A 16503-nucleotide genomic window follows, 5' to 3' on the forward strand; every position below is an offset into this window, starting at 1 on the left:
TGCCAATCTATATCCTAGTGTGCTGCTTAATATCTTTTTTTTTTTTTCTTCTCCTGGTGACTTGATAAATCTTTCTGCTAACAGCAGAAGTCAGCCAGACTGGATAATCTGTTTTTGATTTAATCATATTGTGTATCTGGTGTATGCAAAATAAATCACTATTCATCTGTTTTGTAATCCGATTTGGCCAGGACTGAGTTATATTGAGCAAGTTTCTACAGTCTAGCACCAGGTTTTGTGAACCTGCCTTGAGACAACCATCCCTCATTACCGCATTTAGAAGGGTTACAGTAAGATTTTTTTATTATGGTGTAGAAGGGAATGGGACAGAGATTCAGTTGATAGAAAACTCAATGTAAGGGAAATGCACCCATGTATAATTGATTTGAAGACTGCTTGAAGATTTCTTCTTACCCCCCCGTGGAGGGGCTCTTCTCCCCTCCATGTGATGTTGGCTTGTTGCCGTAGCTTGGGCCCTTTCAAATTGATAAGGGTTTATTTGCGACAACCAGATTTACATTTTTAACACTACACCATTTGCTCAGGGACTCTTTTTCCTTTAACCATGTTTAGCAGCAGGAAATTAAGTGCATGATGATGATAACCTTACATAGGAAATAGCTCTGACAGCCCCAGCCCATGACACTGTTAAATGCATCACTCTGCTTCCTTTATCAGGAAAACTGCCATTAAATGTCGATTTATAATTGGTCAGGTGGTATTTTGGAATTTTGGTGATAGATTACAGGCTAACAGCAAACCATACTTTTATTTTGGGGCTTTGTTTGAAAACATGAGTTTTATATCTTAATTGTACTGACACGATCAGATGCTCCCTTGAAACTCTTTTTTTTAAATTTTTTTTTTAAGATGTGATTATTGGGCAGTTCCATATAGTTTTCACTTGAGGACTCCGTACTGCTGTTTGGAGTTGTCCTTTTTAATTAAGTGTTAAAAGTTTTTAATCTGACATACATTGTGTCCTCAGAAAAAAGATCCATCAAGTGAGAATTTACTTAAAAGCAGAAACATCTGTCTAAAAATGTGTGCTGATCATCACCAGGAGAGAGACAGCTGTTTTGCTCTGCTCTTTGTCATTTATCATTAGTCGAATATGGCTTCTCCAGAAATTTTTTTTGTGAGACTTTCAGACAAAAGGCTGCGTACGTAATGCACCAGGCAGATGATAGTGGCTGACTACTTGCAACTTTTAGGTGGTGGCACGAGGCGCTAATGCCTCTTGTTCTGCACACTGTTTTGGTTGCCCAGGTAAAAACTTGCTTAGGTGAATTGCTCTGTATTTGAGGATGCTCCACATGCTGGAGGCGGGAAAGCACAGTAACCCAGGACTCCGTGCGTGTGGCTCACCGAGGTGCGCCCTTGCCGCGGGCTGGTGCCTGGTGGCTCTGGTTGCCCCCCGAAGGCTCACTGTCATCCAGCAGAGTAGCAGTGAGATAATGCCCATAGTGTCTACTGGGTTTAAGCAGTCGCCACTTGTAGGAAGCACAAATGAGTTTTAGAAACCCAGAGAGCCACATTTGTGTAGTGCCTTTCTCATCAAGGGCCCGGTCGGTAGCATGGATTCAAGATTTTTCTTACAAAAATTGCCCATTTTTGTAATGCATGTGGCATGTGCTCGTAGGCATTCAAATCACTTGCTTCAGTTTGTGGCAAACTTATAAACAAACGAAAAAAGATAATTCATGTAGAAATAGATCATGAGACCTCTTGGTACCACAAGTCTCATTTGTGTGTGGATGCACCAGCACATGCAAGTGGCTGTACGATAGGCTGGCGATAAAGGATTGAATAAAAAAGTCTGTGGTGTTTTACCCCAACCTGAAGAGACTAGTGCACTTTTCAGCCTTGCACACCTCAACACCGTAAGGTCTCTAGCTCTCAGCAGGAGACAGTAGGGATATTTGGGGGGATATGAGAGTTGCAATGCCTGCAGATCTGCAAAAGTATCAGGGTAGCAAATGGGCATCGCTGTGTTGGAAAAATGCTGTATTTGATCTCCACTGCAGAAGCTCTTTTGCATCCTTTCCCTCCCTTAAAGCCAGCTCACTTCAGCTGTGATCCGCACTGCTCAAATCCTCGTCGCACCGGGGTTACAGCAGCAAGGTGGAGGGCTGGTGGATCCCAAGCAGCCAGCCACTGTACTCACTCGGGCGGGAACTGGTTAGCCCTTTAGCCTCCTCCGCCGTAAAAAGCAGATTGCAAAACCCTCTGTCCACGGCCGGTAATCCTAATCTGCGGTACACGTATCGCCGCTGGTATGCCTGCTGCTTCAAAGTGATATATGGCCCGGCGGGGCTGAGAGTGGCGGCCACAAGTAAGCGGCATAAATCACTGCCGTGACTTCTGCAAACAATTGCCTGGCACTGATGCCTCTATAGGAGGGAGCACAGAGCAGCAGCAACCAAAGGGTTGAGGACCATGATTTTCAGCTCGATCTTCTTCCTCTCCAGGTTGATGGAATAACTGATAAAGCGCTGTGGGGGAGGGCAAGGTAATATGTTACTGTTGTGCCACTTAACTGGTTGTAAAAGTGTTTGAAGGGCATTCGGTTAGGAGAATTTACCAAGGGAAAGAATATAGACTAAACACAAAATTAATGTTTTCATCACAAAGCTGTTTGCTTAGATCTTACGATCAATAAATTTGCATCAGGCCAACACTGTTTTAATTTTTTTTTTTCGCTTTCTCACCCGAAGTGTCAGCTTTGCATCTCTTACAGCCACGCTCTCCCAATGTTATTTTTAAGTGTGGTTTTACTCCGAAAGTGGGTTTCTAAGAATGACACTTCCCTGCCAATGCATGCTGTCAGGTCTGCTTGCTTTGTGATAGTAATGAGTCTTTAATATTTTTGTAATTGCAGAGTCAATGCAGAGCTGGAAGAGTGAGCTGGGTTTTCTTCTGGCTTGTGCGTCATCATTAGTAGGATTTGTAACCGAGTTCTCACTTCAGATTTTTCTTCTTTGGGGTACATGGACCAGAAAAAAACCCAGTTTCACTTTTGAGAATCTGTGGGGTTTTTTCACGTTTGGAAGGAAGCTAGGAAATGGCGTGTGTGTGCGCGCACGTGTGCATGTGTGTGTGTCCCCGGTAAACTAAGCAGATTTGTACAACTCCATTAGATTAATCAAATGCAGAACTTCTCCAGAGCTCGCTTGGCTTTCATTTGCACAGTGGAAATACTCTTTCTTAAGTTCCTCTGCATCTTTCTGTCTGCTTTTGTCCTTTCGATTCAGGATCAATATAGTAAGATGCTTGTAAGCTGTGCCTTGAACACTTTTCTGTTTTGTTTACAAATCTGATAGCATCTGGGCCATCAAATATGCTTGACCCATAAATCTTCATAAAATAACCATTAGCTTCTAAATTACTTACGGCATTATCCATATTGATGAAACTTTAAATGTAGGATGGTGAAGGATGAACTGCGAAATACGGTCTCTAAAGTAATAGTGTGGGATGCTTGTGGTTTGCGATGGTGTACTTGATATTAATTTTTAATATGTTTTTCCTTTCCGTTATAGCCCATCCCTGCCTGCCCTTGATTGGCAGTTGCCGTCTCACTCAGGACCTTACGAACTGCGTATCGAGGTGCAGCCGAAATCCCATCACAGAGCTCATTACGAGACAGAAGGAAGCCGAGGGGCTGTGAAGGCATCTGCTGGGGGCCACCCCATCGTGCAGGTATTGAAACGTGTAACAGCAGCAAAGTCTGTTTATCTTGACCCTCCCCTCCCCCCCGCTGTGGCGAGCACCCCTTCTTTTGCAAAACTAAGAAGTGCCAGGAGATCTTTAATAAATACTGCGTGTGAGCATGCTCCCAGAGCATATTTTAAACTTGATGGACCAAACCTTTATTACAAACGAGATGATTTGCTTCTTCCTTTCCTTCTCCCGACAGTTCGCTCGGCAGCTCTGGCAGCTTAAATAAGGCACAAATGCATGTCTGCATGAATGTGCAACTCGATAAATGTTTAGCTGATAACTTGTTACCACCGACCAATTCACTTAGGCACATTCCTGCCATGCAATTTAGGCTGAAATCAGCTGGGGACGTGTCTCGGTATACTTAGCCCTTAACTTGGGGTTAGATCTAATCGAAGCTGTGAATGCATGTCAGAGGGCAGAGCTGTAGCAGTGGTATGGAAGTGTGTTGCTGATTTGGATATTGCAATGAATTTGGAGGAAAGAGATGCTTTTTAAGTTTAACTGACGCTGTTCTGTTTAGTTCCTTAAGTCCTTCCAGCCGCTCTGGAAAGTATCTGAGGTCTGAATCTAGTTTCATGAATTCTACTAAACTTCTTATTTTTTGTATATAAAGCATTTAACTTAATAATACTGTAAACTGACCCTTAATTCACTTACATGTATGTGACTAGTCACATTCATTTTTAAGGGAGTTTTCTCAGGAGCAGGAAGAAAAATTTTAGTTGCTTAAAAGAATGGGAGAAAACCAAACTGCACCCACTCCTCTTCAGCTGCTGCTTTCTCACCTAAAAGTTAAAATTTTGGTGCGTTCTGTCAGGGCTGTGATCCTCTCTGGGGTGGATCCCTGTTTTTTCCACTTTATTTGCATGGCAGGCTCCACTGGTGTCAGCAGGACTTTTTGTGCAAGTGAGATGGAGGCTGCACCAATATTCAGGATACTTGTCTTTAAGTGCAGATCTTCCTGTAGGAACACCAGCTTTTCAAAAGTCTAGGTGGCTCAAGATCACGTCCAGACCACACATGCAAGGCTTGTGTGCATTTGTTTTAAGATCCTGTTAGCTGACGGATGGTTTGAAGGAATGATGCAAGTGTGCGATGACGTTCAGCGGGTAACGCCTTCATAAATTTTTGTGTCCCCATGCAACAGCTAAAAAAGGAAAGTGAGGTAGAGTTTTCAGAGGTGAACGCAGTTTGCTCTTTATCTCTGGCAAAACTCATCAGCGACATGGGATTAGGAAAGTTATCTGCTGAAAGACTAAAGGTTTTAGTGGAACATTTGTGAATGATACTAAAGAGGGGTTTGTGGCAAGGCACTTGATTACAGTTAATACCTACTCTGCTTGTGGCTCGATGCAAGGAGATGTAAATGGGGAGGCATCAATCTGCAGCGGCCAGCCTAACGATTAAAGTTTCCTACATGCTTTTGGAAAGACCGAATGTGGTGCCAAAGTGTAATTGGGCTAAATGTGTCCAAGACGTTTCCCCCATCGTCCCCTGCCCCAGTCTGCTGGCACTGAGCTTGCTGCTTCCGGAAGATGTAGTGTCAGAAAAAGAGAAGAGGAAAGGAAAGGGTGAAGGGCATTAAAGGAAAGAGGAGGGAGGAAGCAGCCAACCCTAGCCTTGCCAATTGACTTCAACGGTTTAATAAAGATTAATGCAGTTTTCAGCCCTTTTATTATAACCTGAACATCCTCCTCTCCAAAAGGAAGAGAAAAATAAAGAGCATCAAAAGACGCTTTTCTCTACTAACATTTTCATCCCTGCCAGAGTTATCTGAGGAAATACTCAAGAAGTTCTGCTGACTTAGGTCAGAGTTGGACGGATGGGTGTCAGAAAAGAAAACGCTTAAAAATAAATAAATGTAAGGAGGAGGGGGAGATAATCAAGAGAGTAATTACTGACAAACCTGTTACTGACAAAAGCAGTAAAATGCAGCTCTGAATCAACACATTTCCAGATGTTGGGAGTGTTTGGGTCAGAGGTGTGCTTCAGGCCATTATGTTATACAAAGAGGGGCCCAAGCTTCAAAGTTCAGAACCAAATAGAGGCTCAAGCAGTGTTTGGGTGTCTTCAGGTGTGAGACTTTTGGATCAGGCTTTTCCCTCTGATACTTCCCAGTGTTTTCAATTGCGTTGGCTGAGAGAAATCCCTCATAAAACCGTCCTGACCTCCTCCGCTGCTGCTCTGCGTTCTGCTTTCCCGTATGGGCAGGCAGGTCGTATGTCGCTGCTTGGGGGAAGCTTGTTTAAAATCCTTCCTTTGTAAAGCTCTTTCCCCTTTCCCTTCAACAACAGGAAAATGCAGAAGAAAAGATCTTTTATTCCTCCTGTCTCCATTTCTAGACCCCTCTCGCTAGAATCCTGCTTCCTGAACCAGAATAAGACTTTTCTGCAGTAAAACCCTCAAGGTACCTGTAGGGCATGCTAGCTCAGAGAAGCAGTAAATCCAAAAACCACTTGCTATTTGTGGTGCGGTTCCCCAGCAAAGGCTAAATGCAGATTGCCGGGGGTTGCTTCCTCTGCAGCCAGAGTGTGTTTATCTTTTTTTCCAGACAACACTAGCTCCCTTGCTGCTGCTCCATCTTCTCTCGTGGGCGGTGAAGAAGTCCAGCAGCGACTGGGAACTGAAGGCCAATGTGCTGGCAGAGGAGAGCGGCTGTGTAGGAGGGCAGGCGTCTCCCCTGGGTGTGACACCAAGTCCGGGGTTGGAGACCAGTTTTTTCCGTGGCTCTTGTGGCTGCTCCAGCCTCGTGACCTTTCTTCTGGAGCTGGAGAGGGCTGTGCGTAAAGCTGAAGAGCTTTGTGCTGGGACTCAGCGATGTGCTGAAGGCACGTCGGTGTATGATATTACTATCCCCTCCCAAACCTGAAGCACGGATCAGGTGAGCAGTGCTCAGCATGGCAGCCTGCTCTGGGTGTTGATGCTTTTTAGCAAAGACAAGCGTGGCAGATGCTGCCTGCTTCCCCAGGCAGCCGAGTCTGCGCCCCGGCCCACTGCTGGGAGCTGCTGTCGCTTCTTGCCATCTCTCTGTCATCTGCACAGGGTTTACTTACGGGGGACTCCTGCAGGTTTTGTCCTGGTAGCATTTCATGCCAGCAGGATTTCCTATGGATTTCCTTCTGTGTGCTGGCTGCATCCTGCCTTCTGCATTTATGAATGATAACTTCTTGAGCATTTAAAATTGCCTGTGAGGGCTTTTGCTAATGATTCTTGTAACATAGTGTTCCTCTCTTGCAAATTTTTTTTTCTCCCCTCTTTACCTGTTTGGATGTTTGGCTGCCACGGCAGCCCCGAGCTATCGCTGTTCTAGATTGCTAAACCCTTGGAGAGTGGGATGAGCTGACACACCTCGGGAGCCGAGAGGGCTGCAGAGCATTGGCGAGGCTGAGGCGCCAGGGAGCGGTGCGGCTGAGCTCACGCCTGGCATGGCCTTTTATTTGTTGGCTGGTTGTGGTATTTTGTTAGTTGTAATTGCCTTTGGTGATTTCAGTTTGGGGTACTCTCCCCTCTGAGTCACAGCTGAGCCAGGGCCCCAGCTGGTGTTGAAAATTACTCAGCTGCTCTGGCCGTGCCAGATTAGGTTGAGCACTTGGGACTCTGCTCGCTTTGGGGAGTAAAATCAAGTCCATTATTGCTGTGCTGGTACCGAAACGTTTGCAGGAGTTCAAAAGTCGGATCAGGGTTTCCCTGAATGAAGTAAGGCACGGGGATGGGTGCTCTAGAAAACCTGCAAAGAGGCAAGAGCCACATTTTTTAGCAGGGGCCCGAGCCACGTTTTTAGAGTGGTGAATTGAAATCTAGGGATTTGCATCCAGGATGTCTTTAAAACTTCCTCCATTTGGACCTATTTCTCATTCTTCACTTGAGAAGTGGTTGTGCAAAGTTGCACAAAGCGGTGATTACATTCCAGCCAAAGATGGCTCTGTTTCAGTTGCCGGTAAGTAATCTAAGAGATAAAAGTTTGTGTAGCACTTGGGGATCCCTGGGGAGGGATGGCACCAGATTATAAATACATAGTGTATAGTTATTCTAATTAATAACTCATCTTTGGAATAACTCCATCCTTTGGTTGCTAGAGATGGAATTTTTACAAGCAGGGTGCGGTGTATCTGTGAGATAAAATCCAAATAGTCGAGAATGTTTAATTAAAGCATATGAATTACTCCCGTAGAAGACCAGACCGAAGGGTGAAAGAAAATACTCAAATGAGCAGAACAGGCTAGTTAAGCACTTTCAGAAATCATGCTTATTATTGCAATTTGTATAGATAAGATATGTCAGGGATTTTCTTCAAGATCAGTCTCAACATGAGGTAGATAAATGGATTAGAAAAGGGGAAGAATAGGCATGGTAGGGGTTTTCCTTTTTTATCTAGGTAACCCAGTGTTAGCCAGAATTTGCGTTGCGCTTGAAAAAATAAATCAATACTGAAGATGCACGGAACACTGCCTTGCCTTTCACTGTGTCCCATGTCCTGGAATGAAGTGGTAGAGGTCACGTATAGCTTGCATGCTCTGATATGGAATTTGATCTGAGCCGGTGAATACATGAATAATCTGAACTCCCTCATTTTATAGGCAGAAAAATTATGTCTGCTGATTTACACAGTCAAAATGTTGTCTGTGCCAAGAGGCCCCCTTAGCAAATAGAGCGCCTTGGATATCGAACTCTAGTAACTTCAAGAGGGAGCAGTCACTTCAAGGAGCTGCAAATGCATTCAAACTGGGCTTCTATATTTTAGCATCACAATTTCATATAGCACTTCTTGTACACACTGTTTCACAAATGGTTGGCAGCATTAGGCAATAGGGTTGCACAGTTACATAAGCAATATGGGAGGAAGAGAAATTAAGAGGTAAAGGAGAAGATTGAAAAGAGGTGTTCACAGCTGATGACAGAAAAGAGATGAAGGGATAATGAACCTGAGAAAGGCTCTTCCAGGCAGAGCAGGGCAGGTCCTCTGCAGCGATGCTCTGACAGTGCACAGCAAGAGTGAGCACATGGTTAATTTTTAAGTGCATACTATGGCACTTCTCATACCCCTACATTTTGTGTGCAAGTGCTTTTCTTGGTAGGGGTCCCTGAGTGCAGTTTAAAAAGGCAGAGCTGCCACCATTACTGAGTAAGTCAAGAGAACTGGAGGAAAAATAGTCCATGGTGGGTCCAGCTCGTGGCTGTCTGACACCTGACAGAGGAGCGGATGTGGGGGAAAAAAATCACATTTTCCCAGTTTTCCCCTTCCCTCTCTTGGTCTGTCAGAGCCGAGAGGCCATATTCTCGTTAGTAAGCAATGCTTCAATCTATCGTGCCACAGTGGACTTCCTCTCTGTGCTGTTTTTAACTTCTTTTTAAAAGACAACGTCACCCTTTTATCCAGATGGAAATATAATCCTTTCTTATGGGGAGAATATAAAGACATTGGCAAGCACCTGTTAATATAAAGACATTGGCAAGCACCTGTTGGCCAGGTTGCAATTAATAGCACAAAGCCATGCAACCGTACAACAAACCAGACAGAGAGCCTACATTTTATAGCCTTATTTTAGACAGCCGGTACTTCTTAAGAATAAATCTAGAGCTGAATGGCTTTCTCACTTCTTGCATCTGTATAGTTAAAGCTAACCTCAAACTAGCAGACAGATAATCAAAACTGAAAAGTAGAATGATTTGGCAGATGTTTTAAGGCTGCTGTTGCTCCTATAAATCCAACAAATGGAAGAAAGCCCACTGAAGGCTTTTTATCACAGCTTTTCATCATTAGAAGATCTTATTTTGGGAAGGAGGGAGTTTCTCTTTTTTTGGTATTTCACATAAAGCCGGTCCCACAGGGTAGCTCCATAAGCACAGCCGTATAGGTAGCTTATAGCCACCCTTAGAAGGGCCAAGAACAGAGCAGAGCCATTCTGGAAAGCACATTGCTGTCAGCCAGTTGAGATTTCATGACCCTGAAAACGCAACTTCAGCTCTGATTTATGAACAGTCTTGGGGACAGGCCTCTGCTGTTTGGAACAACAGCCCTTTCCAAATGAAAATGAAATTTCCACCAGCCGGTGGTTGGGGGGATGCACTCTGCTCTTAGTTAAAAATGAGCTCTCGCCCACGCCAAGTCTGACGGACACACCGCAGTACATAGCCCGGCTGTTGAGATGACAAGATATTTAATCTGGCTTTCCAGGCTGAAGAACTTAGCGCAACTTCTCAGGTTTGCCTATAGTCCTATAGCTCAGAATTGCCAACCCCCAGGAAAGCACGGTGCAAAAGCTAGCGTTTGTTTTCGGAGGTCAGCATCGTGCTTGCAGCAGGCTCTGCATCCTAACAGTGAATAAAGAGGCTTTGTAGCTAGCGCGCCTACAAGCCTTGCTATTGCACATGTGCCTTCCTTCTGCCTGCTCGAGTCTGTTTCTGGTTTTACGCCTAGGTTGCCGTTACATGGGGCATGGTGCGTCTCTTTATTGTCTGCACAGCGCTAAGCACTGCTGGGATCCTGGCTCTCGAGCTGCTACAGGAATCCCACTGGATTGCTTGCGAGGCTGGTCTTCTCCAGGCTGGGTGCCGGGGAGGAGAAGAGCACATGCTGGCTGGTGGGTCTCTGCATGTTGCAGGAATGAGGCTGCTCAGCCTCTACCAAATACCTTGGCAAGCCATTTCAGCTGCCCAGAAATTTCCTGCAGGGAGGAAGGGCTGGAGCACATTCCTGCTCTCCCGCCTTTGCTGTCTCTAGGAATTATTCTGTTCTGTTGTACCAGGGAATGATATCAGCTCTCTGTTTTCATCTTTCTTGGCCTGTCTTGGTTTCTCTTCTGCTGACTTTTTTGAGGCAAGGGAGGCGGTGGTGTTGCTTTTGCTCTGTGGAGTATCTTCTAGCTGTCCTTTGGCAGTGATTGATAATCCGCAGACCGTGGCCTCGCTGTTTCACGATACCTCTTTTATACAGCTGAGTGGATATTTTCCATCATGGTTAGACCTAGAAAGGAAGCAGGGGAGTCATCTTCATCTCTGCCGCTGCTCGAAGAACCTGTCACTTCTGCTCCTGTTGTCTGGCTGGTTTTGGTGACTGGCAGCACATGCGCTCTAAACATGAAGAAACAGTGCGCGGAGAGTCTTTGTAAGACCAAGAAAAACAGAACATAAGTGTAGTAGTATTTCTTTTCTTATGCCTCATTTACTTTGCACTCAAGTCTCATGTTGCATCCTTTCAGTTGCTAGCAGTTTTTTCCAAATGTTGCCCGAAAGGATGATTCATCATTATCTTGCAAGCATACCTCAAAAAATGTACTGCTGCTCTCCAGGGAAGAATCATAACTCAACCTTGACTGTTTAAGAGTTCCTTGTTTTCCTTGTCCTTTCCATCCTTTTTTGCTACCTGCTTAATTTGTATTGCCCCTGCTCAGTGTCTCTTGCTCCCTCTTGGTTTTCTCCATGAGCTGCCGTCTCCCTTTCCCACCAGCAGGCAGGTCCCAAATGAGAGGGGGAAAACTCCCCCCACCCTGTTTGTCCTCATAACTAAGTAAAGTGCAAGTGTGTCTATGGGACTGGGTAGTATCTGTCATCTTTCAAAAAAGATGGGAGGAAAAAAATGCATATAATTTTTTTCCTTTTTTGTTTTTTTTAAAAAAAGGCCCTTTCTTTGCTGCCATGTGCTGAGAAAATAACTGCATAAGTTGCAACAGTCTAGCAAAGGCATTTGTGGTGCTGCTGGTGAGACGGTTGCAAATGTGCTTCCAGAGCTGCATATTCCTAGTGCCTTTCTTTGTGCTTGCAGTTGGGATTTGTCAGAGCCCAGGAGCCCATAGTGTGATTTGTTCTCTCTTATTCTTTCAAGCAGTATTAGAAAGAAACGGTTCAGCTTAAGTTAGACAAGAAGAGAAAAAGAACAGCCAGTGAGATTCCTGAGGGTTTTGGCACCTGTGAAGGCTTCAAAAATGGTTATAATGTAAAAACAAAAATTGGCAATTGCTTAATTCATGCTCTAATAGATCTCTGTCTTTTGGGAACATTATTCAAATGTCTGAGCTATTCATGTTGAAAAATGGCCCCTGAATCTACACAGTAATTACCCTTTCACAGGATTAATTGGTGTGGGGTGTTTTTCTTTTCCCTCCAGTAAATTTGTGGTGGTAGGCACCTTTCCACCGAAAATACATATAATGGGATGAACATTTAGAAATGATCAGAGTCACAAAATTAGGCTGCAGTTCTACAGATCTCACTCAGCTCGAATAGCTTTTGTTCTGCCTACCAAGGGTCAGGGCATGAGCTGCAAAACTTTCTTGGTAGCCAAAAGAAGTTACCAGCAATGCTACAAATTAACAGCCACAGCTTCCTTTTTCCAGGGAAAAATTCAATATGGATAGATTTTTGCTTGCCTCAAAATACCAAGTAGCCAGTCCGCAATCTGTGATAAGAAGGTGATTGTGCCATTGACCTATGGCCGAAATAAAAACAAAAGCCAACAACCTTCTCCAGCGCACCCTAGAAATGTCTGCAGATGGACAAATTGTCTGTGAGGAACCCCCCAGAAATGTTCTGGACCAGTTTTTGCAGAATTTTTGAACAGGAAGCATCCTTGCGTGCTCCTGAAGGCAGCTGAGCATGTTTAATTCAAGCACGTGCTTAGGAGTTTGCTGACTCTGAGTTAATTCAGCTATTATTAAGAAAGTAAGACTCCGGCTGGCTAAGAGCTTGAGGACTGGGTTTAAATGACCTTGTAGGGAGGTTCAGCAGATACATGAGGCAGAGCTCTGTGAATGAGCCACAGTTATTACTTGCCTTACTCAACTGCAGTTTTAGTTACAATTTAGAAGATCTACACCAAAGTTACAAATCAGTAAATCTGCTCCAGACTTGTCAGATTATTGCATGTTGACATGCGCCCAAAAGCTGAAATGAAACACAGTTAAAATTAAAATGCAGCTTTACCAAAAGCCAGATGCTTCATTATGAGCTGTGCTAACCTACCTGCCAAATACTGCTAACCTGCATGAGGCAAGTGATTAATTTTTTACAAGTCTGCTTCAGCAACTAGACATCTGTCCTCTATTCCTAAAATAATATCTCAGGGCAAATGACTTTTTTTTTTTTTCTTCCTTAGTACTCTAAATTGCATAAAGCGTATATATCATGAAAATTACATAGTATGGTTTCTGTATGAAGGTACAGTGGGGCTAGTTCATATATCAGATCACTTTTACACCAATGTAACTCCATTGGAATAATTTCTGATTTATACTTTACCATTTTTACATGTAAGAAGAGTAAAATCACATCTATGATGTACACTGCAATCTGGAAGGTCAGTGTATGTGGCTATAATACAGATTTTCCGTTTTAATCACTCATTGTTCCGACTAACAAACTGAATCAGTGGAAAATACAGGTGTCAAATTACTCAGTTGCTCTCTAGAAGTACGCTGCAGCTTTCATTATGAGCCGGGGTTTATCACTTCTCTCATTGTGAAGAATAGCTGGAGAGATCTTCTTTGATATGTGCCATGAAAGAGAGATGATCCATTACAGCATCTGCTGTATAAATACACATAAGTAAAGTATGTTACATGCTGTCAGTGCGGTGAAATCAAATAAACTTTCTCCTCCCTCCACGTGTTTAAGGAATAATTCAGCAGGAGTTGCATATTTTCACTGAAACAATTGAAATGGACTGGTGATCAATTTACTTGCACGTGGTAAAAATAATACAGGTTGCAGACAGATTTGTAATAGGGTTTTTAAACACCTGTTTTTAATGTTTCAGTACCCAATAAAACTAGGGAACTGCTGCTTTTGGTTTGCCTACAGACATTATGTGCATTAGGGTTTAAAAGTCTCCTGTATATGTTTCAGACGAAGCCCTGTTCAACGCAGTAAACAACACGGAGAGTCACAGCGTGGCTGTGTTACTGGGGCTTCCTTGCTCCCCAGCGCCGAAGCCTGCTACAGCAAGTTTAGCTCTTTCGGCACTGATAACACAGTGTTACTGCCAAGTGCTGACCCTGCTGAAGTCAACAGCGAAAATCTCATTGTCTTCACCGGAGAGAAATTCTCCCTTACCATTTGCAATCCTATTCGTACAAAAATTTTGCTGTTAGTTTTGTGTAGCATAAGAGGAAAAAGTGTAAAAGAGATTGAGCAAATTGATATTTCTATTGCAGTGTAGCAGAGCACATCCTTAAATTTTAAGTGGAATTAAATATTGGACAGCTGCTTAAATTTCCTACCAAACAAGGATGCATTGATCAGCCGGCACTTAGTTGGGTTATTTATTGTTGCTGAGGTTTCTCCACTGCAGAGTATGGATTGATGTACTTTCCCTGTCTTGCACAAGTGCTGTAAGAGACTGGGTGGCACACGTGAGCTCGAGTGGCTGCCAGCTGCCTGCAAATGGCATGGAAAAGGGCAGCAAGGAGCAGAATCCGGGCTCCGTTCTTGCAAACCTCTTTGCTGCTTTTGAGGAGATTCTTTGCATTTTCCTACTTCAAATCTCACTCACTTTGGGCATCAGTTGCAGGGTGTTATCTCCATGTGTTACTGATTTGTTTCTAATGATTTTGAAGTGAGTGCTGTTAACTGGATCCTCCTCTTCCTCCATCTCTAGCCTGGGTCCCCTTGATTTTGGGATCCGCTAGGGTGATTACATGTTCTGGTGCATTTTTAGTTTTGCCACCATTGCGTGGACCTCTTTGCCTGTCCGCGTGTGAAGTCTCCATGTCATTGAAGCTTTAACTGGTGTGCTTGAAGCCAAACTTTGCTGAAGCCAAACTTCCCAAACTTTTAAAGTCAAACTTCAACAATATCAGTGTATCATGTCTCATATCGGACATGGATGTCCATCTTCGCTGTACGTAACAAGCCATGTGTTCCCGTCCCCTTGGCTCCCTGCCTGCAAAGGGACAGTGGCTACGCTTTGGGAAGCCCACGGCATATTGTGGCTCTTTGAATAGGTAAATAAACAGAAGGAAGTGGGTCAGAAGGGGGATCACGTTTCATTTCTGGAGAGCTGCTCAGAGCTGCCGTGTGCGTGAAACCCTACCCCGGGCCAGGAGCAAAGCAAAGCGCTACTTTGGTGTTTTCATCCACTTCTTAATGTGTTCATCCGAACCCGCCGCTCGATTTAACACTGCCCCGCGAGGGCCTGCCGCCCAGGATGCTTGCAGCACGTCGGGCTTAAGAGGCTTGAGCGGCGCTATGCAGAAAAGCTTGCGAAACCTCTGCCGGCTTTGCCTCAAGCCGGGACCATCGGCTCCTTCGTTTTCCCACATGCATGAATCGGCGCGCGCGTCGCTTACCCGCTCGGGGGGCAGCCAGGGAAGGGGCTCCGAGCCCGTAGCCAGGTGGAGGGCGAGCACTGGCAGCAGCGTGGCACCCACGGGCCAGGCGCTGGGTGCCGCCAGGGGCCGCGCACCCCTCGGCCCCGCTGCCGGCGCATCCTCACTCGGTGCCTGGTTGCGATGACTGCTGTGGAAATAACTTCAATATGTTCTGTAGCTGCGCGATGCTGTGTCATGTGTTGTTTGGCTCGAAAGCTGCCTGACTGGTTTTAGAGGGTGGCTGTACATGCACGAGCACTAGCGTGATTTTTTCCTCTCTTTTTTTTTGTCTTGGTTTTCTTGGTAGGAGATTCACAGCATGTTTTTAATTAGAATGGCTCATTTAGGGTTTCACTGCAGTGTGTTCTTTACTTGAAAGATAATTTAATTGTCTTTGTTTAGGAAGATTTTCGTGCTTGTCTGTGTGAAATGTCTTTATTTACTGTGCCTCATTGTGCTTTGTGCATAGCTTTGATTGTGAGCAGAGTCAAAAGCCAAAAACTTTCCTGGACTGTATTATTTTCCACCTGCTGTGGCTTTTAATACAGTCTCACTGCTGTATATGTACTGAGTGCTTGGATTTCTAGAAGAAAAATACACCAGAGCAAGTTGGCAGAGCATTTGGAGTTCGATTTAGCTGTAAAACTCTCATTGACTTGAGGAGGAGTAGCGTGTCTAAAACATGTTGTGGCTCCCGTTCTGCAATGGTAGGATATTACTGACTATAGACTCAAATGTAGCTACTGAATGTAGGTTATAGAATATTATTGGCTATCAGATGGCCCACAGTAACAGAATATTCTCCAGGCTCCACCCTTCGCTGCAAATACGAGCTGCCAGGGACAAACAAATTTAGACCACAACTTGCAGGCACATGTGCTAGAATCTAGGTACACAAGTGATCTCAAGCACATGTCCTGAACACATCAAAGCCTCATTTTCTAATCCCTCCCAGTTGTGAGGAAAACCTTAAAATATGTGAACTGACATAGCCCCGCTGCTGGCTGCAAGAGCAGTGGATTGAAACGTAGGCAGGTTTAAGACTTTTTGTGAAGAGCGAGACAAGGCAGCGGGGATGCGGTTGCTAAGTTAGGGCTCTGCAGTTTTACTACTGTAAATGAAGCCCCTGAAACTTGCAGTTGGGATAGTTTCTAGATGTGCAGTTGCTCTAATCAAAGTGCAGCATTAACCTCGAAGCCTGGTGATAACAGCAAATATTTTTAGCAAATCGTTTGATGAGTAAAAGCATTCTTCTGCTCCTCCAGTCTGGAATAAAAGAAAAGAAAAAAGAGAACCTGGCCTTTAACCAGATCTCTCCAGTTATTAGCTCAGTGGTCTTTTCCTTTCTTTATTAGAAAGGTATGTGACGTAAATTTGCATTTAATATAAAAATAAACATGGGCAGGAATACTGTTTGGGAAAGCCTTTTTATTACGATTTTAACATGCACTCTGATGTTAAAATAACAGCGGCA

The 16503-nt window shown here is 44.3% G+C and overlaps 1 protein-coding gene across 4 annotated transcripts in view; it reads left to right on the forward strand.

Moving 5' to 3' along the window:
• NFATC1 (nuclear factor of activated T cells 1) overlaps window positions 1–16503 on the forward strand; it is a 119832-nt gene that overhangs the window by 15488 nt on the left and 87841 nt on the right. For all 4 annotated transcript variants that reach the window (XM_064506910.1, XM_064506911.1, XM_064506912.1 and 1 more), the window contains exon 3: window positions 3543–3702. In XM_064506910.1, coding sequence (XP_064362980.1) covers window positions 3543–3702 — 160 coding nt within the window. The remainder of the gene's footprint in view (window positions 1–3542; window positions 3703–16503) is intronic.

The sequence above is a fragment of the Dromaius novaehollandiae genome, chromosome 2, assembly GCF_036370855.1.
Source record: "Dromaius novaehollandiae isolate bDroNov1 chromosome 2, bDroNov1.hap1, whole genome shotgun sequence".
NCBI lineage: Eukaryota > Metazoa > Chordata > Aves > Casuariiformes > Dromaiidae > Dromaius > Dromaius novaehollandiae.